The sequence below is a fragment of the Urocitellus parryii genome, chromosome 12, assembly GCF_045843805.1.
Source record: "Urocitellus parryii isolate mUroPar1 chromosome 12, mUroPar1.hap1, whole genome shotgun sequence".
NCBI lineage: Eukaryota > Metazoa > Chordata > Mammalia > Rodentia > Sciuridae > Urocitellus > Urocitellus parryii.
Window position 1 is genome coordinate 18,377,786 of NC_135542.1, and position 27,663 is coordinate 18,405,448.

At 39.3% G+C, this 27,663-nt stretch overlaps 1 protein-coding gene across 3 annotated transcripts in view; it reads right to left on the minus strand.

Annotated features, from left to right (window-relative positions):
* The window catches only part of Anapc1 (anaphase promoting complex subunit 1), an 81,954-nt gene that overhangs the window by 3,919 nt on the left and 50,372 nt on the right, over positions 1–27,663 (minus strand). For all 3 annotated transcript variants that reach the window (XM_026380053.2, XM_026380054.2, XM_026380055.2), the window contains 21 exons: positions 26,616–26,734; positions 25,322–25,593; positions 23,580–23,814; positions 21,656–21,747; positions 20,199–20,333; positions 19,966–20,048; positions 18,901–18,979; positions 17,753–17,827; positions 14,591–14,667; positions 13,793–13,883; positions 13,612–13,665; positions 12,480–12,673; positions 11,259–11,345; positions 9,091–9,208; positions 7,933–8,010; positions 7,525–7,592; positions 6,389–6,527; positions 4,617–4,703; positions 3,295–3,390; positions 2,962–3,160; positions 1,255–1,389 (listed from right to left, as the gene is read on the minus strand). In XM_026380053.2, the coding sequence (XP_026235838.1) occupies positions 1,255–1,389; positions 2,962–3,160; positions 3,295–3,390; positions 4,617–4,703; positions 6,389–6,527; positions 7,525–7,592; positions 7,933–8,010; positions 9,091–9,208; positions 11,259–11,345; positions 12,480–12,673; positions 13,612–13,665; positions 13,793–13,883; positions 14,591–14,667; positions 17,753–17,827; positions 18,901–18,979; positions 19,966–20,048; positions 20,199–20,333; positions 21,656–21,747; positions 23,580–23,814; positions 25,322–25,593; positions 26,616–26,734 (2,513 nt within the window). The remainder of the gene's footprint in view (positions 1–1,254; positions 1,390–2,961; positions 3,161–3,294; positions 3,391–4,616; positions 4,704–6,388; positions 6,528–7,524; positions 7,593–7,932; positions 8,011–9,090; positions 9,209–11,258; positions 11,346–12,479; positions 12,674–13,611; positions 13,666–13,792; positions 13,884–14,590; positions 14,668–17,752; positions 17,828–18,900; positions 18,980–19,965; positions 20,049–20,198; positions 20,334–21,655; positions 21,748–23,579; positions 23,815–25,321; positions 25,594–26,615; positions 26,735–27,663) is intronic.

The following is a 27,663-nucleotide window of genomic DNA, read 5'->3' on the forward strand; positions in this document are numbered from 1 at the left end:
AGAGTTCTCTCCCTGTGTGCCCCTCCTCAAGGACTTGCTTGAAGACTGCCTCTCAACCACGTCCTGCCAGCAAGGTCACGACCAGTTTCTTTAAACAGATATTCTGTCTGGCACAGTGACACACGCCTATAATCCCAGCGGCTAGGGAGGCTGAGGCAAGAGGATTAAGAGTTCAAAGCCAGCCTCAGGAAAAGCCAGGCACTAAGCAACTCAGTGAGACCTTATCTCTATTAAAATTCAAAATAGAGTGGGGATGTGGCTCAGTGGTCAAGTGCCCCTGAGTTCAGTCCCGTGTGTCACACACACACACACACACATACACACAGCAGCTATTCCCAATGCTTTGTCTAGCTTTTACATTTGTTTTTGTGGGAGAGTCAGTCCAATGAAAGCAATTTCATCATGACCATAACTAGACGCCTCCATAAAATGCATTTTCATCTGAGGTTTTCAAAACAGCAATAAACTAATAACATCATTAAATTTTAAGTGATTAAATGAAAACAGCTTTTGTGCTTCTAAAAATATTTTTTACCTTCAATTGAAGTGACAGCGATTTAAAAGTGATATCATACTTTATTATTCACCCCATTGGATAAACTTTGTGTCTGTTTCCATATTCTAAAAAATACAGTAGTTTTAATGCTATTAATTTTTTACACTCTCCAGCATAAGAAAACCTACACATACACAAAATGAGGTTCCTGTGAATTTTAAAACTTTATAATAGCAAAAGCTAAGATTATATAATTATAAAAATCTTAAAGACACAAAATCCTAAAGAAAAATTTAAAAACTTAAATTAAAAAAATCAACTAATAGAAGGGCTGGTTGTGGCTCAGAAGTAGAGTGCTTGCCTGACATGCATGAGGCTGGGTTCAATCCTCAGCACCACATAAAAGTAAAATAAAGCTATTGTGTCCACCTATAACTAAAAAATAAATATTAAAAAAGAGCAGTGTAGACTAATTTTAAAAAATTAACTAATAGGAATAACATGAACAGTTAGCGTATCAGTAGATAACGCTAGATACACTGATTGGCAGTTGTGTGGAAAGAATCCATCCTCTTCTCAATATAAATAGAAGTGCAGGTAGATGTAAAGCACATGTAGTTTTGTTTTCAGAAAAAATTCTCAATGATGACAAATGAAGCACAAATGAAGAGGAAGGCTGAACAGGAGAGAGTAGCTCACCACACAGCCCAAGCACACAGGGACTGGTGGCACAAGCAAGCAGACCGACACACACTTACCCTCCAGTCCTGCAGGCGGCAAGTGCCGTGGGGCAGGCACAGAGTGATAAACGAGGAAGCAGGCCAGCATGCTGAGCTCAGGCCCCTCCACTGGCTGCCCGCTGAGATAGGCCTGCACACACACGTCGCCCCCAGCTGTGAAGGAATGAGAGGGCACTGAGCTGAGGACACAACAGGGTGCAAAGGAGTGCCTTACTGCTTTTTCTTCAAGAACTCAGCTGGGCGTGGTGACACACACCTGTGATTCTAGCTACTGGGGAGGCTGAGGCAAGACCAGTCTCAGCAACTCAGTGAGACCTGGTCTCAAAATACAATAAAATTAATGTAAAAGGGACAGAGGGTTAGCTCAGTGGTAGACGCTTGCCTAGTATGTGCAAGATTGGATCTCCTGTACTGCCAAAACAACAGGAGTTTTTCTATGGTTCTCCATTAGAAAATGAACTCGCTCACAGTTTGGTAAATCAGAGTGGCAAGTGGAATTAAATGGAAGGTCAGAAGATGGTGAAGTCCACCCAATGCCCTAACAAATGGGACAGCCCAGGGCAGCACTTTAAGAAATGCTCCAGTCACTGCCAAAGTTTCACTGTGTTGTGTGATTTTTGCAAATCAGTGAACCTGGAAAGATTTAAGGGCCTGGTTCTCATCAATAGCACAGGTCTGCTACCAGTAATCAAATGCAAAACTCAATAAAAAGAAAAATACAAAATGTATGAAATAATTTGTGTATTTCCCCCAAAATAAGAATAAAAATGATTATTTTTAAAAAAGTTTTAAAACTATGTGATCTTTTAAATCCCAAGAGAAAAGCAAAGGGTGGATACAACTGCTAAACATGAACACCAGGAGTTTGAAACTGCTGCTCCCCATGTCAATCCCCCACAATGTGGTTTACCACTTGATTTTTCCCCCAGAAACTTATTTCCTAGAGGGATAGATTTTAACTGAATTATATTCAAACTCTTGGGTTCTACTGATAATTGATAGCATAAAGAATCAAGCAAGAATTGCTACTACTGATACTACAAGGGCCAGTATCAACCCAAAGCAGGTTGCTATCAGATATTCATTGGAAGCATATGAATGAACTGAATAGACTGAGAAGTTGGAGGAGTGGACTATGGAAAATCAATGCCAAGCTACGTAACCAGAAGACACATCTCCACAAACACAGAGCCCATTGCTTGCCTCAGAATCAGAAATATGGCCAGTTATATGTGACAATACGCCTTTCTGCAATCACAAGTCGGCGCTTCTGTGGCAGAAAGCCACTGTCAGTGTCCCTGGTGCTCACTCACTGGCTCACAGGCAGGTGAACAACATCCACTCAAGAAGCACATGTCACCTTCAAGTGTATGTTGGCTGAGACATGAAAAAGGAAGGCAGTGGCTGCTGGCCTCAGGTGAGAACAGGTTAACACCCACAAGAAGCAGAAGACAATGTCATCTGATGCCAGGGAGGATAAGACAAGGCCCCAGTGGTATTAAAATGCTGCATATACTCTATGTAAGGTTTAAGGGAGGGCTGCATGTGTTCTCTAAAGTAGAAACAGACAATCAGAGTCTAACTCACCTCACTGGAAGGAAGCATTCCCTCTATAGGCATTCTGGCTAATACTTAGTGTATCCTACTTTCAATGAAAAACTGTCAGAAGAGGAAAGGAGGGGCCCAGCGTATTTCAAGCACATCAGGGCACAATGCTGTCATTACCTTGCAGCCACTGGTCCAGGGTGCTATCAATAGTGCACTTCACCACGGGGAGGAATTCAGAGTGCATGAAGAGCCCCCGCTTGGGGTGGTTCTGCAGCCGCTCCTGATGGCTTCTGGAGCTGAAAAAGTCTAACACCAACTTGATCTGCCAGAGCTCTGATGTGTCAGACATCTCTTTTTTTCGAAGTCTTCTTATAGCCTGGAAGAGAAAAAAGGAACAGTGATCCGTTTCATGAAAAGGCAAAGTGATTTAATCGTCTTCCTCAATGTGTAATACCACAGTCCTTTTTAAATGCAGCTCATAAGATCAGTAAAAGGCAGTGGAAACTATACCTGATCCATTGCTATGTATGCAGGCAACATTTCTGGGGTCTCCTGAGTAACACATTCATAAAGCACTGAAGAAAAGAGATCCAGAATTTCCTGTTTCTGTGGAAAAATCACAAGTATTTTGTAGAACAAAGAATTTTCCAAAATCGACTCAAGAGACAATTGTACAACCACCACTATGGCCCACCCTTAATGTGCTTCAGTGAATGATACAACGGTAAGGTCTTTAAAACTCACAGGACAGGCTACACTCAAAATCAATGAAAAACAAACAAAATTAGGTCCCAAAGGACAGTGAAGGATAGCACATGCCTTGGAAGAGAATAATAGATCAACTAGGGCAAAAGGAGGAGGAGGAACATCAAAGAATCTGCTTTGGGTGGGCTGGGAAGACCAGGGTCCCAAGGGGAGCACACAGGGTCCAGAAGGTAGCATCAACAAAGACACAAGAGAAGACATTTCCCAGAACAAGTCTGGAGGAAGCAGGTTTGAAGGGCAGCTGGGGAAGGGCAGGCTCAAGCATTCTCAGAGACCTATGGCCTTTAGCGCACATCCCAGCCCTTCCTAGCATGTGATCCAGGGCACATGACATCTCTGAGAGGCAGTTTCCTCATCCCTAAACCCAGAGTAATAAAGTATCTACCCTCAGGGTCAGAACTAAGTAAGAAAACTATGTAAAGTACTCAACAGAGTCCAATATATAGTGAGAATTAGCCAATAAGAGGGAAGGTCACATCATTCAACCCTCAGAGCAACACTGCAAGGTGCACTCTGTTAGAATCCCAACTTAGACATGAGGAAATGATGTCTTAGAGAGACTGAGAATTTCCCCAAGGCCAAACACACACTTTAGACAACAGGCTTCAACTCTAGATCATCTGATTCTTACATCCACTCTTTCCCTGTTGGGATAGCGGGTCAAATCAGGGGCCACTGGGCACCCTTGATATTCTGAAGAGAACACTGTATTCCCAACAGAAAGAAAGGCTATAATATACACAGGAAACAAAATTAATGAAATTATATAAAAACAAAAAAGCTGGTAAACACTGGAAACAAATGAATTCAGAAAAGAATATCCGAAATTACCACTCATCAAAACTGTGTCTGAGGAATGTTAACTGGTTTTTCTTATTAAGGTAGGAAATTTATAATTATTTCTCCTGAATTTAATTAAAGTAGGGAACTCTACGCTTGTCAAAAACCATCTGAGGCAAGTCATGGATCTCAAAGACAAATATGGCTCTTAGAGATGCTTTCTGTGGTTCCAGCTAGAAGTAACAACGGATTCTTGTTCCAGAGCTCAGCAACCACACGGTACTTACCTGGCCCATGTTCACAGTTGGTTTGCAGAAATATTCAGCAAATGACAGAAGGGCTGCATCAGAAGTGAATGCTGAAATTGTTTCTGGCTAAAGAGACAAACATCAACATAAGTGAGATAATAAAAGATCATTTTCCTTTCTGCTCAAATCATAATGTGGAGTTACAAGAACTCTGCTCTCCTGCCTCACAGTGTCCACACAGAAGCAAGATGGTGCCAACTTTGCTAGAGCTTCCTCAGCCTGTTCCATTAAGAAGGCACACAAAGCCTTTGGCCCACTGGTTTATCAAAAGGCCAATAATAGGCAGGTCTTCTATTTTGTACAACTCCCCTGAAAAAGGCTTCCCTGTCCTTTATCTAATGCACAAGCCTATTTGACACTGGAAAATGAGGAGGAGGAACACTGAAATAAGCCAGTCACAAAAGGACAAGACCACAGGATTCCACTTATCTGAGGTACTTGGAATAACAAATATCAAAGATGAATGCAGAAGGGCGGCTGCGTGGCAGGGAGAAGGGAAATGGGGAATCTAAGGTCTGAGATTGAATGTGGAATATGAAAGTATAGCTATTTTCCACCAAGGTCCATATTTTATTTCTGAACTCCCATCAGGCAAGAAGTTGAGATATCTCTTTGTGGTTTTGCTTTATTTTTTCCCAGTGCTGGGGATCAATCCCAGACCCTGTGCATGCTGGACAAGGGCTCCACCACTGAGGTAGACTCCTAACCCATCTTTAACTTTTATATTCTTTTTCCACTGAAATTCAAATCTTAACTTCAAATTTACAATTCTTTACAAATTGGATTAGTCTCTGAGATAGAGAGCCTAACTTAAACTTTGTAAGATTGCCTCACAGACAACCTATTAAATATTGCCAGACAAAATTTGCTGATGTCAACCCTGGGAACTATTTACAGATTTAAATCCTGGTAACTATTATAAAAGCTCTATCAAAAATAATTAACCTAACATGAAATGTGAATGGAATTAAAATAAACTACTTTCTCCTTACTTGGAAGAAGAAAGAATGCTCATTCAATCCTCTGGCTGCCATGTAGCTGATTGACCTGACAAGTCCTTGCTTATACATAATTAGGGTCCTGGCTATATTGGACTACGCATCATGAGCAAGAACATACTTGCTCCTGGAATTTCTAAAAACTGGGTTTAAATTCAGAGATTTTAATGATTATGAACAAATTTCTAGTGTAGGAAACCTCAAGTTCAGAATGTAGAACAGATACACACAAAACCTGTCACAGGGATGAAAGTATGCATTCATTCTTTTATTTAAACCATTTCTTCATTTTAAACTTCATTTAAACTTCATTTTAAACTGTACTGGCAGTTAAGTAGCAGGGAAATAGTAACATAAACTAAAAAAGGAAGCCTATTATATCTGTCATCATGTGATCCTCACCAAGATCTAAGAAACAAATGATGGTTTAAAAATGGAAAATAATAATTGCTAGCTTACAAAAATCTCTTATTTTGCTATGAATTAAGTAAATATTCACTGACTTGTGGGTTTTTAATAAATAAAATTATCGAACTAAATTATAGTGCTAAGATATATTGTGACTGTCCTTGCCACACAATGCAAGTCTTACTTAGAGTACTGACTGACCCTATTTTATTAAGGCCATCAGGTAAAACAGCAAAGGAACCCAACATTAATCAGACAGCATAATCTGCAGCAACAAGAAGCTAGTGGGACTTGGAACTATTTCCTCCTGTCTTTTTACCAATTGCTTTTACCAATCGGTTCTACCTTGAAAGCACGGGCTTCAGAATTCCTGTTGGCAACAGTCTGGGCCAACAAACTTTGCCACCCCATCGGATCTTCTTTGTAGGAGAGCTGACCTGCACGGAGCTTAACGTATAAGACCCCATCCTTGGAAAGAATAGACCTAAAAGAAAAAGGCTGAACTTACTATAAGGCACTACTGGCAGTTCATGGCTAGAAAAACAGTGTTTTCCAACGTCACATTTACAGGAGAGGAAGTCTACCATCCCCCACCAAATCCAATGGTGATTCACTGTCTCTAACTTAAAATAGCCCTCAATAGAAGGCCTGAAATAGAGTCCCACCTCCCTTCCTGCCTAGTCACGGAACCTGTCAAAGGAGAAGGCATCTTCATCATCTGTTGCAAGAGGAGCTTCAATGGTGGTATTTTAACTAACACTTCCTGGTGTTTCCCATGTCCCTTATCACTATGTATGGAATACACGTACATTTATTCATTGCTCTGCAGCAGAGAGGAAATAATACTACAAATCTAAAATCATAGTAACACAAAAGCCAGTTACTGTATAGAGTGGGAAAATAAAAATGGGACAAAAATGAAAAAAAGAATATTACATGACTTAACTTTCTGGATATTTAAAAGACTTATACACTACCTAACTTTTAAATTATTAACAGTCTGAGCAATTCCTTGCATATGACTATTTCCACCTCAAAACAATCTACTATAATTTTAAATTATGAGAATATTCTAACAAGAGAATAGTAAAGAGGCACAACAGGAAAGACATGTGGGACCATCAGCTGTCATGACGAAGTCCCCGCTGTGGACATATGTATCAGCCTTACTTCCCTAAACTAAATCTTTCACTAATGTACCAAGAAACAATCCATTTGCTGTCTCAAAGTCAGTTCAAGTTTTTCAATGAATAAATGTAAATATTTTGGGGCTTTATTCTGAATTAAAGTCTTCACTTCCTAATGCAAACTCTATTATCAAAGATTAAGACCACTTTATTCGATACCTACCCTACACACTATCTTGGAAGAAATCAAAGGGTGATCACACTCAGACAACGATCTATAATTTATACCTCCCTACATTTCTGTTCATTTTCTAAAAGGTATATTTTGAGAAATTCAAAATTCAATATACTTACTTCAAGTGCTGTGTTCCCTTGCTTAAATCTATGAGCAGTTCCCAGTATCTTGGGCCTTTAACTTTAATCTGTCAAGATAAATGTAAACACAATCAGTCAAAAACTGAAAAAGTGCTCATGTTATCAACTGAAATCCATGCTTCTCAGAGGACATCCTAACTCAGTAGGAGGAGACACTGAGGTCAACCTGACATTGCAAGTGGGTCCCTTCTTGAGGGCACCGAGCCTACGGGGAAAGTTCTCTGAGACAAGACCTCTGTTCCTCATGACTCTCCCCCCTGCTACACATAAGCCTCTGCCCTGCTCTAACCAAATACAGGGCAGAGGCTTGTGTGTAGTCACTGTTAATGTGACACCCCTCTTGAATTGAACCCTTGGACAGACATCCCTAAGTCACACCCAACTGACCTGCTTTAAAAGGTGGAGTTCTGGAAGAAGGGTCGGAGCCATCAGTTCTTCTTTGGTTTGTTCATACCACTGAGTGCCCTTTACAAAGATAAAAGTACAGCCGCAGTTTACCCAGTGGTCAGCAGAAACTCCAGAGGAATCGTCTACAGTCCACACCTCCCCTTCCCTGCAGACTGTACAGAGACCACCAAATGGCCTAAAATCCTCTCTGTACTCAAGTCTTAGGGAATGAGTCTCAGTTCCTCTAAAGGGCATGTGTCACTTCCCATGATATCAAGCTCTGCCCTTCACAGCCAGCAGCATGAGGGGCCACACTGGTAAGGCCTCTGGGTTTATGCACATGTTGTCCCCTGTGCTGAAAAAAAGCCCCATTCTCCTGGCACATGTCCACTATGACAACTGCCCCAACCACCAGAGCAGGACAAGGACACTTCATCTCTGTACTCTGCAAATCCTCCCATAGTCACACCCTATTCTCAGTGCACCCTTGTCTGGCTCATCATGGCACAGAAGCTCCTCAGGGAATATGCCAATGCCACCTAGCTCAGTGTTGACACACAGAAGGAACTGAACAATTTGCTAAAGGAAGGATATGTGACTTGCAACCTATTCATGCATCAAAATAAAAGATCACTCATCAAATATACAATTTTGGGTTTTCAAGTGCTCAGTCAACAAACCTAAGAATAATTCTAACCCAATCATACATTACCCAAGTAGTCTTTCAGACACCACTATAAGCCATGTACAGTTACCAGGAACATTTTTAAACTGTAAGTTTCAAGGACAAAAGATAGCTGATGGTGCCTGGAAAAGTAACCCAGGGACTGTAAATGAGCGTCCATGTGCTGGCGGGTTGCACAAGAACTTGAGAAGCTTAAATTGGGGGTGGGAGTGTTAACAAAGGACTGAGTCTTTGTGCTCTACCACTGAGCTACACCCCCAGCACATTTTGAGATAGGTTTTTGCTAAATTCCCACATCTGGCCTAAAATTTGTGATTCTTCTGCCTCAGCCTCCAAGTAGCTGGGATTTGAGGCGTGCATCACTGCACCAGGCAAGGTGCAATTTTTATGAGAGTTCAACTCCCTACTATCACATTTTACTAAATAACACTTTTGAACCATTCTGACCTGCCCAGATGGATCACAAAAATTACCTTGTAAGTGACCTCTAAGAGGGCGTAGCAGGGTGTGTTCGTGTCCACATCCACTGGCACCAGAAGCCTGGGCTCTGCAGCCAGCACATAGAGGTGCCGCAGTGCCTGGAGATGATACCTGCACAGAAAACAAAAGGGATGCCCAAGATGGTGGGGCCCATGGGCTGCCAAGGACAGAGCTGCAACAGACCTTCAAAGGAAGAGCAATCTTGACGGAAGATGACAAGTTTAGTAAAAAAGTAATGGAGAAGGTCTCTTTTAAAAAGCATTGCATGGGCTGGGGATGTGGCTCAAATGGTATACGCGCTCGCCTGGTATGCATGCGGCCCGGGTTCGATCCTCAGCACCACATACAATCAAAGATGTTGTGTCTGCTGAAAACGAAAAAATAAATACTAAAAAAATAATAATAATAAAAATAAAAAAATAAAAAGCATTACATGATCCATGACCCAAGATTTCTTTACCTGAGTTACCAATTACAACATTTTGCAGGAAAGTATTCATTCACGAATACTGATAAAATAGGGGCTGGGGTTGTAGCTCAGCGGAAAAGCGCTCGCCCAGCATGTGCTAGACACTGGGTTCCATCCTCAGCACCACATAAAAATAAATAAAATAAAGATATTGTGTCCAACTACAACTAAAAAAAATTTTTTTAAATAAAAAAAAAAATACTGATAAAATACTTGACCACTGATAAAAATCTATCCCTCCCAAATAGCTCTCTCTGCTTGACAGGTACCTCCATTGCCTTCTCAGAGATTTACTTCCAGTTCTTTTCTCCTTCTCCTTTTAAGTGTTGGTAAGGAAAAAGGCTCATTTTCTCAGAGTGCAAAGCTCTTGTACATATACACACCCTTGAAATACACAGTACAACAAAAATTGGTAGGTCAGATAATGGCAGAGTGTGTGTGTGTGTGTGTGTGTGTGTGTGTGTGTGTGTGTGTGTGTGTGTCTGTCTGTCTGTCTGTCTCGGGGAGAGAGTGTACTTTTTGAGTTTTTAATAAAAATTTTTTTCAACTTTAAAATTTACATTTTAATATAAATATTCAGCTTTTATGTTTATAGATCCCACAGAAGAGTAAGAAAATGAAACTTCAAGATTTTAAAAATTATAAATAGCCTCCCTCTTCCTACCCAGATCTACCCACTCTGTAAGTCCACTAAAAATAAACCAATAAAGGTAAAAATGTTTATAAACGACATGAAGATTCTTGATGCTTATCACTAAATTCCTTCTTTTAAAATAGCTAACCCAACTATTGTACACTACCCAATAAGACTTCAGCAATTCAGATGAGATCAGGCGCATTCAGGGTGGTATGGCCGTAGACAGACTTCAGCAATTCCAAAAAAAAAAAAAAAAAAAATCTTTCCTAAATGGCAGACACAAGATCCCAGGGTTATATGAACTTCATACTTATGCTTGGCCTATCAACAGACTTGGGATCTCAGGTCAGGACACTTTCCTAAAAGAGCCCTCTTTCTTCTATTGTTGGTTATAGGATATGCTCTAGTTTAAAATGATGCTTTAGGTGACTACAGTGAGTGCCCCTGACCCCTCTCTCTCTACCACCAGAGGACTGCTCCTGACACCTCTCTACCACAGGATGAGTCTCTTGTCCCTTCTCTAGGCAGAACAGGGGGTTAAGCAGAGTGGTTATCTGAGATGTCACTTTTAAGAAGCCGTTTTCCTCCTTTCCCCATACACAAGACATCTGCTAATTGGAAATTTCTGGGGAAAATAAAGTGTTTGAGCTATAAAATGCAAAAACTTTTGTTATCATTTGACTGCTTCTTTGAATTAAATTATTACAGCAAAAAAAGGTATTTTCTTGCACATCTCTTGACTACTATCCTTTACTTGATGAGTTCCTCTCTACAAAATTTTACTTTGCTTGGCCTATTTATGGGTTCCAAGCAGTTTTACAGGTTTCAGAAGGATGCAGACTGGCCAGCCATTCAATGTCCAACTCCTGGAGGACTTCTGGTCTGACACTCTAAAGAAAAACTTCTTTAAAGATTTTGCCATGGAGAAAATTGGCAAAGTGTAAGAACAGAACAATGCAAACAATGGAACAAGTTTCATGAAACCAAATACAACCAAATTAACCCCTCATAGAACCAAAGGAACATCACCTGGAAGACGGAATCCCTAGACTCACCGGTTGTCAGTGCTGTGAGCTGGGAAGTGCGGGTAGAGGGCACAGAGGAGTGCAGCAATGGAAGAGTTTGATGTGCTCAGAGAGTACCTGCAGAGCAAATTCCATAGGGACAGTTAATAATTTTCATGCACATATTTCAAAGGCACTGTTGAGAATGAGGAAACCAGGGTATTATGACAAAGCACACAGGTAAAGAGCCTTGATAAATATAGGTGTGTCAATGTACAAACGGCTCACTTTTCAGTCAGTCCTCAAATCATTTCAATGTCATGTAGTAAGTACTTCAAGTAAAAACAACATCCCACATTTGTTTGATCCAACCTCAGAATTAATAAGCAAGGTTTTAACCTACAATAGCTTAGCAGTGAGGACCAGGAAGCGATCCTAGAAGTTATAAATATTCAAAGTCATGTGTAAAGCATGCCACCTTCTTCTTCCAGTTCCTGGCTTTTTAAAATAAAGGGCTTTTTACTAGGTACTTAAACATTTTTCTTCTGTTTCTGTAAAGCATAAATGTTCCTTTAGAATGATAAATGTTGTTAAAGAGTACAAGTAATCATTTGAAACCAAAGTCACTAAAAAAGCAGAAGCAGAGTGGGAAGATCTACTCAATACAGAAACTGAGCCAGCAGTCAGGTCATGTGGAACAATGGCAGAAGACAGTATGGGCATAAGATAAAGCAGAGGCTTACTTCGAAAGGAAAAAGTTTTTTTCATAAATCATGTACTGAGACGAGTTTTTATTGCAACATCTCTTTAAGTGTTCTTAATTCTAAACAGTTAAAAGAAGACAATTACATAAAACTTTTTAAGAAAACTTTCACACCTTCCTGGTAATCTTTATTGTTTGTTCTCCCAGAAAGGTGAGTCAATGGTGGGCTCGGTCTCTAAAGGGGAAAGCCCATGTCCTGTAGGAACTGTAGCAGCTGGCCAGTCACACGAGCTAGAGCTACCAGATGAAGGCATGCACACATTCACAGACTGGAGACTTAAGACTGGCACAGTCCAATTGCCCTAAGAGTGATGCACATGATCCGTGAATATCAATCAATATTTTGTCAGATCATCTAGACTGGAACATGACAAATTCCAACATTTATATATGAAAAAGCAAAGAGCCAAGAACAGAAAATTATACTTTTGAAAAAGAAAATTCAGGTCAGCTTTATAGACCTCACTCATGAGATCTTTTTATTGAGGAAAAAGTACATGTTCATTTACCTTCCTCCTCCCAAAAACAGAAGCCCAAGGGCCATGTGGTGGGCTAAGTGAAAGCCATAGTTCATTTCACCTCCTGTCTTCATGTGCAAGAAGCGACAAAGCTGCAGAACCTTGAGGTTCCCTGAGCCAGCCATCACCATGGAGAGGGACAGCAGCACCACACTCAGGCAGGTCTCTAGGTTGTAAGGGCCTGTCTGATGACAAGAAATGGTGACATTGCTACACCTGCGTTACCTTTCCTATCACCAACACTAAACACACCATCACTGGAAGGCTATCAGTGTTTGTAACTTTAAAGAAATTTGTAAGAACGAGTATTTCCACTGATTAAGAATTTAAGTTCAATATAGAACATTCAAAAAACTTAAGTGCCAAGAAGGAAATAATAATCACTTGGAATCCCATGACCCAATGAGAATTAGCTCTGACATTTTAGATTCATTTTTTTCTATACTTTTTCCTATATGTATACATACATATTTTTAAAAATAAGGCTTTTTTACTAGGTACCTAAACATTTTTTGCTGTTTCTGTAAAGTATAAATATTCCTTTAAAATGATAAATTAAATGAAAAAGGCAAAAGTTAGCATCAAAAAAAATTAATAACTGCCCTACAGAATTTGCTCTGCAGTATCTCTGAGCACATCAAACTCTTCCACTGCTGAGTTTCTCCTTTACCCGCACTTCCCAGCTCACAGGGCTGACAACCAGTGAATTTAGCCACTGCATAGGTCTGGGTGGTGTTCCCAGGAAATAAAATCTAGCAACCTTCTTGTCAGTAGAGCAGAAATTACACCAGAGCAACTGAATCTTCACCAAGTGCTGATCTTTTTAAAAAGTCATTCCCAACATTCAGTACCGAAAATGTGAGGAATGATCATCCCCAAGTGCCAGGGTCTTTCCTATCTATTCTCTCATCACAAAATCTAGATGCTGGTGCATCCTTCAAGGGTGATCATATTTTCACCTCATTAATATCCCAGAACAAAACTAAAATATACACCACAGCCTGAAATTCCCCATTTCTAATTCAAACAGCAGAGACATTTGACAACACTTAAGTACTTGGATTATCAGTGAATTTTCTTTGAGTTTTATTTTAGTCCCAAGAAAAATCATAAAAAGACTTACTACGGAAGCATTAGGTGCAGACAAATAAGTCATAAAATCTTTTGCAAATTTATGCTGGAGAAAACAAAAGAAAAATTCAACGTTAAAAGAAGCAACTTAAGACTTTGATTTAAAAAAAAAAAAAAAGAGAGAGAGAGAGAGAAATAGAGAACAGAACAGAGGACACCAAGCTACTTCTTACCAAACAGTTAAATGCTGATAAGTTTTCTGAGCCAGCAAATCGAAAACCCAAAGACAAACAGGCTCCTGCAATTATGTAGACATGTGCCTGCCTGAAAACAATAATGAGAAATTTAACTGTCATTCTCCTTTAAAAGCATTATTATCTATTATCTTGGGATAAAAGTCACAAACATCCTGTTGTCTAACCTAGCTCACATCCTTCTGGGAATGCTCAAGTGTACCTGAACCAATCAGCATGTTCTGTGCAGCTGTTCCCAGAAGCACCACATGAACCTTACTGATGAAGTGTCTCCCTCTTGCTTACTGTTTCATATGCCGCAGAAACAGAATTTTAAAGAACTGTTGCCAATTTAAATGGAAAGAATGAAAGAAGAGCAGGTACAAGTTAAATCTCCAATCTTGTTTCCTGAGGGATAGATAAGAGCTCTGCATTCAGAGCAGGACATGGTGGCACACGACTAATCCTAGCAGTCTGGGAGGCTGAGGCAGGAAGACCATGAGTTCAAAGCCAGCCTCAGCAACTTAACAACACCCTGTCTCAAAATTTAAAAACCTAAAAAAGACTGGGGATGTAACTCAGTGGTTAAGGGTCCCTGGGCTCAACACTTGGTACCCATCCACGCGCCCACCCTCCCAAAAAGAGCTTCTATATTCAGAGAGTTAAAAAAAAAAAAATTAACTTTGTGAACATCTGATAAGCAAAAGCTCTCAGAGACAACAGTACTACTATTTGGACATTTCAGTTTATTTATTTGATAGATGCTAGGACAGTTAATTTGTATTATATATTACTTACGACAAAGTTTCCAAATTTAGATCCTCTGAACAAGGCAATTCAATTTCACTCAGAGAGATACTATTTTCTCTTATAATCTGTCAAGATAGAAAGCAAGAGTACTTGAACGTCATTGTCCTAGTTACAAATATTTAATAATTTGAAGAACACTATACTGCTCTTGGTGGCTGTATTTACATAAAACAAGCTTCACCAAACCATTGCATTCAAAGGTCCATATTTTATTCACATTAAACACAATCATATTTCAAATCTAAAATGGAATAAGAATTGAATAAGACTGAACAAATATAAGCAAGAAGACTTAAGTATATTCAGAATTAATATAGTAATAACAACATTTCACACAGTCAACTAAAACACAAAGATGATGGCTATAGAACTAGGGCAGGGATGAGGGGAGATGGGGAGAAGAAAAAAGCCACTGGAGAGAAATCCAACCAGACACACTCCTTCATGGGATGCTTGTGGTACCAAGCCTACCTGCCCAGAGGGGAGGCGACTCGCTGGGCTCATTATCAGGGCTAAACCACACTGTCAACATGCTCAGGCAGACACCCCTTTCCTTTCAGTAGAGGGAGTGAATAATTTATCAATAACAGGACACAGAATATCTACCTTTAACAGCCAAGAACAGATTTCATCTTTTACTCTGAAAAAATACAAATAGAAAAGGCTACATGTTCTCTAAATGCATGAAAGTACACAGAACATAAGTGAAAGTGAAGATTTATTCTTTTAATCCTGTTCTGAAGACTGTTCAGGAGAATAACAATCAGGAATACAATAAATATTCACAAGTCACTAACAATAGTCATCTATGGACTGAATATCATCAAAATGATAATCTGTCTTGACAGATTATAAGAGAAAATAGTATCTCTCTGAGTGAAATCGAATTGCCTTGTTCAGAGGATCTAAATTTGGAAACTTTGTCATAAGTAATGTATAATACAAATTAACTGTCCTAGCATCTATCAAATAAATAAACTGAAAATCTGATATACCCTTTCTCCTACATAATCCCAATGAGACAAGCAATTATGTTAGCTGAATAATAAAAGCTGGTAACTTCTTCTCTCTTCCTCCCTTCCTTTATAGACTTTATTTTAAATTTTGAATGTTATTTACTCAGAAATTGAGTGACATTCTAAGGAACTACACTACTCTGAAGTGAGTTACTTGTACACACATGAATAACCTCATCTCAAGATTCATTCATACTGAAGTGTCTGCCCTCAGCATCACATGGTAACAGGAAAGCTCTACTTGGACAGCAGGCACTTCTAGGCTACTCTGAGTCTTCAAAATATACTCTGAATCTTCAAACATAACATGTACTGAGGAGCTTGAAGGCCTGACTCTGAATTCCAGCAGAGGCACCTACAAGCTCTGAGGCCACAGGCAAGTTTCTTGATGGCTCTGTGACTCATCTACAAATAAGCATAACAGTTGGTCCCACCTTTCTATGAGAATCAGACTACTTAATCCATGGAAAGCTCTTAAAATTAACACCTGGCACATAGTAAGTCCTTTGTAAGTGTTAGCTATAATCATTACTTCTATTAATCTGTACCACCCTTGGTGGCAACATCACACTTACGTATCATTAAAGAACAGAGTTGGAAATAACTGGGGGGTAGGGAAGAGTCCTAAATCTGGTCCTTTGTCACCATTCTATGGTTCCCTAAAGTTAAAAACCAAAAAATCATAACAGATTTGAGTGGTCACAGGAGATGCGTGATCACTTAAGAGCTGTGGAGCTAGAGGTGCACATGAAACAAGAAAAGACCACCATACTCAAGTCCTGTACAGGGTCCAGTGCAAAAATCTGAAGCTCCAGAGTCCCAACAGCCAGGCTGTAGTCTTGTCCAGCCCCTCTTAGCTGGGTGACTCTGGATCAGCCTGGGCTTCCCAGCAACAGTGATATACTGAGCTCTGGGGGCTGGGTCCTAGTTGTCATGAATGTTCATGAAAGCCTGAGGCACGAGAGCCAAAACCTGGAACCTGTCCAAGTGTCCCACAAAAGAAAATGGAGAAAGAAATGGATAGAGGCATCCATGGATCGCAGCTTAATAAAAAAAAGAAGCACTATTAACATACTCACCAGTGTCTCAAAAACATGATGAGTGAAGCAAGTCTTTAGACAAAAAGGATGTACACTATACTTCACTAATGTAAACTTCTACATCAGTAAAAATAATATATTTTGGAGAAAAAAGCAGAATGCTGGTTGTTGAGAATGGGGGTATGTGACAGGCTCAGGGAAGGGGAACAAGGGACACAGGCTTATGTCCTCAGGCATATGCATTTGTCAAATCTTACCAGGGAGCACACTAAGATTTGTGCTCTGTAGGGTATATAAACTGTGTCTTGTAAGAAACAAAAATACTGACTCCTTTAACTAAAGAGAGAGAGAGAGAGAGAGAGTGTGTGTGTGTGTGTGTGTGTGTGTGCGCGCGCACGTGCACACACACATATTGTAGGATATGCATACTCAATTATTCAGGAAAGTTCATTACTGCAACTTTGGAATTCATACAAAAGTGACAGATTAGATAACAGAATAAATTATTAATTGTTGAATCTACTGGCAAATATGGATGTTCATATGAAGTTTTTTCAACATTTCTTTATTCTGAGATTTTTCTTATGAAAATATTGAGGGAAACAGACAATCTAGAATAATTAGATTTGTTTCAAAATACAAATGAAGTGAGAGACCACAAGAAATGAATAGCGAACTAAAGGAAACAGTTATAATATTTGATTCCAAGTTTTTACAAAGGGGCCTCTTTATTTTTAACTAATACACTTGGCTTATTTAATAAACATGCTATGAAATAATTCAAACAACTATAAATGATCCAAAATTTTTACCAATTAAAATATCATCTTAGATAAATGTATGATTAGAACTGAAATTTCAAAATTCTTTTCTAGTATTTTGATTTTTTTAAAAAACCATAATTTTTAGGTATCTAGGGTCAAAAGGGAAGGCTAAGGTCTGTGGTCAGTACACACTTTCACAATGCAAGTTCTTCTGTCTTAACTGGATATCCCAGTAATCAATATTGCCTTCACAAGAAAAATTATTCTACAGGATTTTGGAAAATACCAATTTTATGCTATTAAAGGTTTACTATTTATTGAAGTACTTACTTGAGGAACATTGCTGTCGACCCACTTGGAATTTGGTAAAATATCATCCCACAAAATCAGGCATCGAGCAAGGGTCTTAAAAATGCATAACAGATAAAATTAATCAGAGCAGGCAAAGTTTATAGATTTTTTTAACAGTAATAATATTTAAGGGCTGGGGATGTGGCTCAAGCGGTAGCGCGCTCGCCTGGCATGCGTGCGGCCCGGGGTTCGATCCTCAGCACCACATACCAACAAAGATGTTGTGTCCGCCGAGAACTAAAAAATAAATATTAAAAAAAAATTCTCTCTCTCTCTCTCTCTCTCTCCCCTCTCTCACTCTCTCTTTAAAAAAAAAATAATAATAATATTTAAGAATCATTTCTAGTTGATGGCAACTTTGAAAAATAAGCAGAGTATTAAGTTAGGCTACTCATTAAAATATTTAGCTCTTAAAGAAAAATTAAAATTGTACCAGTCATCTTCAATATTTAGAGGAGTTAGAAAAGATTTTTAAATTGTTGTATAAAAGAAAAATCTCACAAGAGAGGAATCACAGCTCTGCCTACACACCGTAATTCAAAAGATTTCACAGAGTAAGTTTAACATTAAAAAAAAAAAGACAAAAATTTTAGGCAACTGTAAAATTTTTACTGTCATTACACCCTTAACAATATTATTACACTCTTAATAATTCAAAAAAATATATAAAATACAAAAGCTAAAAAAGTTCTAGTTACTTGCTGCTTTTTTTAATATTTATTTTTTAGTTATAGATGGACACAATACCTTTATTTCACTTATTTATTTTTATGTGGTGCTGAGGATCAAACCCAGGGTCCCGCATGTGCGAGGCAAGCAAGCACTCTACCGCTGAGCCACAACCCCAGCCCTTACTTGCTGCTTTTTAAGGAAGTTTTGAATAATAATAATAATTCTATTACTATTAATAAGAGAAATGTCACATCAAGCATTATCAATGTGGTTGCCTTTCCTACAATTCCTGAAGCTGTATTTGGGATATTTCAAAAGAACATTGCCAATCAGATATACATGAATTAAAAGCAAAAGGCTCTCTTGTCAATGCATTTATATCTGAAAGCTAAATTTGAAAAGCCTAAGTAAACTCCCCTCATGTCAACAGAAATGAAAAATGAAAATGCACATACCCTAAGTAAGAGAAATTCTGGTTTCACAAAGTCGAGCAAATACATAGTATCAGGAGCTCGGAGCCAGTCTGCGATGGATCTGTTGGTGGAGGTCCCAGCGGGGTTATAGTCAGATAGAGAGGAAAGGAATCAAGCATCCTAAGAAACTTCAAAATGCTGCTTCCCACTCTTCCAGTGATCTTTTTTCCATAATACTTTCCACTCTCTAACCAAATATTTATTATGTATGTGTTGCACCTTCCAACAACCTAAGCTCCACAAGGGCAGAGGTTTTTAGTTTTGTTTTGTTCACTGAAGTATTCCCAGGGTCAAGAAGGCACTGATACACACATTCACCTGAACAGAACATGAACAAGAATTTTGACCACTCTGTCAGTTCTCCACACTCTCACTCTTCTAAAGGGAGGAGTTTTGAACACTGAAAAGTTTCATGCATCTTATTCTATTTTTTTAAATGAAAAGACTTACACTATCATATAATGTGTCTCCTACCCAACTATATTACTCTCTTATGCAAATGTTAAAATAAATGTCAAAGGTCTACTTTTAAGTGTCAGCAACTACTAGGACTGAAAGGCAGGCTGTCTGGCAGTCAGCAAAGCTTCAGAGCTAAGCAGAATCATTTTTAAAAATAGTTAACCAGGAACAAATAATAGTAAGTATTTCTGGCTTAACCAATCCTCACAATGATGTTCAAAAAGAACCTTTGACACTGTTTGCCAGTGACATTAACTACAAAACAGAAAAGAATAGAAATTGGCAGTTACATTCAGCCCTCTATATCCTTGGGTTCTGCATCCAGCTGAAAATATTCAGGAGTAAAAACCTACATCTGCATTGAGCATTTACAGTTTTTTGTTCTCGTGATTATTCCCTAGACAATTCAGTATGACAGCAATTTACACTGCCAATTCTGATTACTTACAGTAATCTAACCTATAGAATTTAAGAGAAGGAAAATCAGGTTCCTTTAGCAGAAAGAAAATTAATATGTAAGATAATTTATTACTGAGGTCAGAAAGGAAGATAGGCTGTCATGGCGAGATTGAGCAAGGACACAAATACCTGTTATTGGTTTTTAAGTAGATCATAGCCAAAGCTAGAGTAGCACCTGGACAGGTCACATCCACATTTATGGTATCTCCTTCCTGTTGAAAGAGAAGTCATTGATGTTAAGACTTTGAACTATGTTTCTGAATGCTAGTCAACACCTCAAAGTAGCATATCTACAACTGTTGATATGAGAACAACTGTTATCAAATTAACTTCTTAGGTTCTGTTAGTTTATCTGGACTTACTTTAATCTGATAGCTTGGAGATTTATGTTTCTCCCTGTGCACTCCCGCTTGAAAGCGCCTATGACCTCCAACCATGTACTGATACAGCTGCTCAGGCACATTGAGATCAGACATGCCTATCAGATTGCTGCCATGCTACAAAACAAAACAAGAGGCATGAAGAGAAATCTTACAAAAGAAAATCCATAACACATACCCACAACAGGTGAAACACTGAACTAACTTCAAATCAGTGTATTTTGATTTGCTTTCTTTCCAATTAAAATAAACATTCCTTATGAGATAATATTGAAACTATTCTCATAAAAATTATAAAATGTATGTGTTCAAGTTTAAGTACTTTGATTTTGTAAAATACATGAAAAGCTTCAAAACAGTCAGTGACCTTACAGTAAAGGAAAAGATTAGCTGTGTAACTGAAACCTGGAGTGTGAATCACTGTGCCTGTAAAATTTTCCAGCAACGGTAATCAGTAACTTATTGCTACTTGCAGGTTGCCAGGTTCCTTTCTGTGCATGTTTAACATGAATTAACTCACTTAATTCACACACCCTAGCCAAGAGCTACTACTAAGAGTCCCATTTTATAGACCAGGAAAGTGAGGTAAAGAGGGATTAAGCCCAAGGTCACCTAGCTATACATGCAGGTTTAGATGTACAACAAGGCAGTTCTGCTCAACAGTCCACAGAGGTAACTGTCCATAGACAACAATGGAGTCAACTGACCTAACTCACTAGTCAGGATCCGAATTCAGGCCCCATTCCCAGAATGATGCTTTGCCACTGTACCCTGCCTCTTCAGCTCAAATGCTAAGTCAAAACTCCAACAGATGGTCAAACACATGGTGAATTTTTTGACTGCACATAAGAAAAAACTTTCTTTATGCCATTTAGTGTGACCATACACTGAACTAGTGGTTCTTCAGGGGAACTACATTCCAAGTGGAACAATCACTTGAGGAAATGTCTGCCGTCATTTCATACACATCCCTTATATGAAATTAAAGATGGGCCAACCAGACATTGCAAGTGTCACAAAGCAAATGCTACTGTGGCAGCATTCTGGGATAAAAAGTAAACATCACAATGGCAAGAGAGGGTCAGGGTTTATTTCTAGCTAGCACTTCAGCCGACTCTGAGGACTCCTATCATATATTTTGTTTTCTATCAGAGTGGGCTGTCACTTCTTCACCTTACGTCTTGAACTTTTTTCAAGAAACTTCTTTCCCTTAGTTCTCTCATGAATACCTATTATCTAAGCCAGGGGGAAGACACACTCAGGTCCCACTCTTCATTACAATTTCTCTCTATCTGCAAAACTTTGAAAAATTTCCAGAAGGAAGGGCTGAGAAATCAGGTTAAATCACAGCAGGGCAGAGTGGCATCCAAGTTAAAAGTCAAGGTCATTCCTCTAGACATGCAGATGTCCCAAGTGGAGCATGGGAACATGTAGCTTACCCCCAAGCAAACCATGCCCAGGGCCAGGCCAGCAGCTAGAGAGTATGACTCTCGGTCAGTGCAGTACTCCATCTCGGGACCAGGGGGCCGTCCTGCAGGAAGAGAGCAACCAGTTCAAGCCAGCCTCCTAAGACTCCAACTCACAAATTTTGTAGAGTTGACTTTCAAGTTGCCTAAGAGAAACGGGCTCAGTATGACTCCTTGAGAAAGTTGTGACACCATCACAAACTGCGTCTACACTTTCTCTGGATACATTCTCACTTATTTTAAATCTACATAAGACTGATCGCTACTATGGTAAAATTTCTATGTATTGATCCTAAAAGTTAGGTTGGATATAAAATTCACACTTTAAAAATGCACTCCATAATTCTAACTCTACCCTTTAAGAAAACAAAATGTATTACGTATAAAGAGCACTCCCTCCAAAAAGAGTTCACATGCCTAGGATTTTATCCCCTGGGGGGAAAATGCAATTAAAAAGAAAAAATTATTGGGCTGGGGATGTGGCTCAAGCGGTAGTACGCTCACCTGGGATGCGCAGGGTGCTGGGTTCGATCCTCAGCACCACATAAAAATAAAAAAATAAAGATGTTGTGTCCACCGAAAACTAAAAAAAAAAAAAAAAAAAATTAAAAAATTCTCTCTCTTAAAAAAAAATTTTAAAAAAGAAAAAATTATATAAAGGTACCTATACATAAGTAGCAAAGAATCAGAAACAACCTAAAAAGTCCTGAAGACAGAAATGATCAGGCATTTTACAAGACATCAACTCAAGGAGATGTTATACGATATAAATTAATTTTAAAAACCATTTATGATGGGGCTGGGATTGTAGCTCAATGGTAGCACACTTGCCTAGCATGTATGAGGCACTGGATTTGATTCTCAGTACCACATATAAATAAAGGTCCATCAACAACTAATAAAATTTTTTTTTAAAAAAACTTTATGATTGATCTATTTTCAAAAAGCAATTCTGATGGCAATGTATAAAAAAGCATACACATCAAAATCAAATCTTCCCATACAATGTAAGAGAGGTATGCTCGGCGGTGAGACCATGCAATGACAGCATCAGTTATCACTATGAGACAGCCACAGTATGCTGAGTTACCGTGAAGATGAATACCAGTGTTGGATACCTCCTGAGTAAGCATTTTTCACATCAACAACTTAAGTTATATTTTGGTAACAGGAACATCCCAGTTTTGTGAATAATTTCTTTCATCATTACAGTAGACCCCATTATCAGCCCCAATCTGCACTGCCCTACCATGTTTGTCCTCTGAAACAGCCTCCAGTGGACCTGGAGGCCGGCTTTGGTCTGGAACCCCAGCAGGCACCATGGATACAGTACTGAAGCGTGCTTGCATTCTTTGGTTCCCTCTTACTGATCATGCACAACCTTTTCCGGTCATCATTCCCTGAGTAACATGTGTAACAAGTACTTATACAGCAGTTACACAGCTCTGGGCTTCATCAGAAGAGATGATTTAAAGCATATGGACATGTGCAGGTTCCATCTTCCACTCCGCTGCAAGCGCTACTGCCCAGCAGAAGAAACAAAGTGACACCAGGGGCCCAAACAATCAACTCTTGAGTTTTAAGTGGGCCACTGCCAGACACTGCCTGGAAAAGACACAGTGGATAAAATCACATGCTCACATGTGATTAAGACCAGAGGTACCTCATTTTGGAATTCTGTTACAGGGCTGCCAAATAAGTACCTATCTAATTATCTGCACAGTAACACAAGCCTTGGAAACCATTACTTGTAGCTTGTTAGTTACTCTGTGCTCATAAAAGCTACTACTGTTTTTCCTTAATTTTTGTAATTTTACTATGACTTAACCTGGGATCATATGGAGTGGGACACATTTACCTATGACAATAATGTCTTTCAACACTATTAATCCCATACCTATTTCAGCCAAGAGGACCTCAGCAGTGTGTCTATGAGCTGTCCCTTGATATACAAGGCCAATGCCCACCACTGCAGCCACCTGGACATTGTGAGGAACATCAAGCTCTGTGGATGTTGGCGGTAAGAGAGCAGGAATGTGAATGCTAAGAAGCCGAGTGATTGACATATCCATGGTGCCCAGTTTTGCTGCAGAAACACCAAGTAGCAGTCCAATGCTCGTCATTTCATGGCCCTAAGATGGAAGGAGAGTAAACTTAAGACTCACTACCCAAACAAATATGTATTTTTAAATGAAATACTACCTGCCACTTCCAGTAAGAACTTTTATGAGATAGGCAATGACAGACACCAAGAATATAGTGGTAAACATGGACTTTGCTCTCTTATAGATAGTGTACAATAAGGAAAAAAGTGTTAAACTAAAAATACACAAATTAGTCCATTATTAAAAAATAATTACAGGGCTGCAGTTGTGGCTCAGGGGTAGAGCACTTGCCTGGCATGTGTGGGGCACTGGGTTTTATCCTCAGCACCACATAAAAACAGGTAAATGAAATAGGTATTGTGTCAATCTATGACTTTAAAAAAAAAAAAAAAAGCTGGGTATGGTGGCATAGGCCTATAATCCCAGCAGGAGTCTAAGGCAGAAGAACTGCAAGTTCTAGGCCAGCCTCAGCAACTTAACAATGCCCTAAGCAACTTAGCAAGATCCTGTCTCAAAAGAAAAAATAAATATAAAATGGGCTGGGGATGAGACTCAGTGGTAAAGTGCCCCTGGGTTCAATCTCTGGTACCAAAAAAAAAATTAATAAAAGGGTTGGGGTGTAATTCAGTGGTAGAGCACTAACATGCACAGGCTCTGGGTGTGATCCTTAGCACCACAAAAACCGAAAGGTAGGGGAGAGAGGGAGAGAGAAAACAGGAAAATAAGAAAAATATTAGTGGTCTGGGGTTGTGGCTCAGCAGTAGAGTGCTCGCCTAGCACGTGAGGCCCTGGGTTCGATCCTCAGCACCACATAAAAACAAACAAAATAAAAGTATTGTGTACAATTAAAAAATAAATATTTTTTAATTAGTATAAAAAAATTAAGAAGTACCAAGTATCATAAAAGAGTATTTACAAAGGAACCCATTTAAGATTAGATGAGCTAGAGGATTATCAGGAAAGGAATCTCTAAAGATGACACAGCCAGCCAGCTTCGGTGGCGCATGCCTATAGTCCCAGCAGCTGGGGAGGCTGAGACAGGACAATCAGAGTTCAAAGCCAGCCTCAGCAAATGTGAGGCACTAAGCAACCCTGTCTCTAAATAAAATACAAAATAGGGCTGGAGATGTGGCTCAATGGCCAAGTGCCCCTGAGTTCAATCCCAGTACCCACCACAATGCCACCACCAGAAACTGACATAAACAGGACTTGAAGGATGAGCACAAATTACCCAAAAAAGAGGCAGGAAGGGGGCACTCAAGTTGAGGAGGAGCAATGGAAGATGATGTGGATGTGGCTGGAGAAGCAGGGAGCATCAAATAGGCTCCCAGCGGCACGTCAAGGGCAGTGGAAGATGGCTGGACAGTTCTGGCAGGGGAATGGCCCACACTGGCTTACACACTTTAGAAAGATGATCCTGCCTATAGGAGATGAAGAGACTCAGGGGGACAGGAAGGAAAGGCCAGCAGAGCAAGGAGGGGCTGACGCAGCAGGCAGACAAGGTGCAGCACAGGACCTGGAGCGCAAGTCTCACCTTGGTCAAGTAGTCATGGATGTTGAGAGTGGCCAGCTTGGTAAGATGCCCATTCAGACCCAGTGCCATGAGGAATCCAGCATACTCATTGGCTAACTCAGCATGCTTGGGCTTGTTGTAAACAATCCATGCGGAGTCAATCTGGGAGGCTGGGGCTATCTTTAGGCCAGCAGCGACACCGTTGTGGAAGCTGGCCCAGCTTGTCATGTTGGGGGGCACATCAATGTTCCCACTGTTGAGGTCCACTGTTGTGTTTCGAGGGGGAGCTCTCCCTGTCCAGCCAAAGGGGAGTTTACATTGAAAGAATAAAAATTCCAAAACAAACTTATTAAATTTAGATCTTTGAAAATAAGATTGCTGTCATTGCTTTTGAAACCTTACGTTAGCCCCATAACACCTGGAAGGATATCAGGCTGTATGGGCACTTAAACTTCATATATGAGAGTCAAACTTAGTGCCAGGTGGAAAAAATAATAACTGCTCATTGACTGTCTGGCTACAATTCAAGGAGTTGATAATAATGGTACTGATTTAACTTTACATGGATCTGATTAGGATATGCACTGCTTTGAAATCTTTCAAATTATAGGAAGCTTAACTGGAAATTAAAACAAAGATTCACATCACAGTTTAACTACATGAATAACAAATCTCAAAAGGTGACCGATGATACTGAGGTTAATTTCAAACATTTCATTCCACATTTTTCTTTGGACATTAAGGAAAAATTAGATTTTAAGAAGAGATGAACTTTATAAATCTGTTTGTTCTTGTATGTGCCAATCCCTCTCTATGTGTAGACAGATATCTAATCATATGCTATTGTTAAAAAATGCCAAGTTGTAAAAGCTATATAAAAAGCATCTGTTGACAGACACGAGTTACCCAATCAACTACAAAGAAGCATTCACTAAATTTAATTTTATGTTCAATATATTTAAAAGCAATACAAATTAAACATTTGGGAATCTCCATGTTCAGTCTGAATTTGTTTATTGATTCCTTTGTTTTTGGTCTATATCATGTACAAATACTGAATTCTTTTTATGTTTTGAATGTTCTATATTAGCTCAAGTTATTGATGGATATTTAAGATATATATTCTAATTATTGCAATTGTCAGGTTCATTAGCACTTTGAAAACATGGTTTTAAAACATTTCTAAAAATGCATGCAAAATAAATTTTAAATAGTGTGTTATTTGTAGTGTATACATGTATGCACACACACACAAACACACAGCATAGAGTACAAAGTGAAGCACATTTGTGTTTTCCCTTTGAATATAACATACCAGTCAGGTTCAACTTGGGAATAGGCAATGGTTCTGTTGGAACAGGATGGTATGAAAACAAGGTAAACATTCCTCGCCCGACCGGAAGGGCCATTGTTCGCTGACACAACTGGAGCAATCTATGATTAAAGTAAAAACCAAGAGATGAAAAACTTAAAAGCCAAGTATGTCACCAGTAGGTAGGCACTTCCACAGAAGGCAATATGTAAGATAAAGTCACCACAAGGCAAACCCAGAACCCAAACAGGAATATCTCATTCTAATACTCCTGCTCCCAATAAGACTCTAAGGGGGAGATACATTTCCTTTCTTTTGTTTCATATTTGCTTTGAATGAAACCAAGCTGCCTACAAACCAATCCAATACTCCCTGAGTGGTTAGAAAAAAGAAATGTCAAGTTCTACTCTGACTGATAAATAAGGTACTTTCTAGGTTTTGTCACTGTGTGGCTTTCTGGCTGCCCTCAGTACCTGCAGGTTCCTTCCCCCTCCCTTTCTTTGGCCAGCAATCAACCACATGGTTTACACACACACAGAGAGAAAGGTGAATGGATTCCAAGCCTCCTGGGGACACAGACCCAAGGTTTCACTCCTGTGGGCTAGGCAGGACGGCACTAGACCACCACTCAGCAGGCATGCCCCAGGGTCAGACAGTTGCTGTGGGCTCTCCTACAAAATTAACACAGCACTCTGACTTGTTTCTATGTTGAATTCCTTTCCATATAAGCCCTTAAAATAAGACAAAATATTACCAAATTTTGAAAGTAGCACTTGTAACTAAGAAATGCTTTTCAAAGTTATATTTAAAAACACAGAAATATCCCTTCAGAAGCTAACCAATGGGCGCACATTCTCTCTGCAGATGAAGCTATCCATAAGCACTCTCCCCTCGTAATTATACGCATATATAATTCCTTTTCTAGTTCAATGGAGAGGAAAGTTTTACGGTTCTAAGTTTCCTTGGGAAAACAGCCACATTATTCGAGATCAGGAAAGGCCAAGAGGCTGCTTCCCATAGAATTTTTTAGAGGAAATTTTTTACTTTTTAA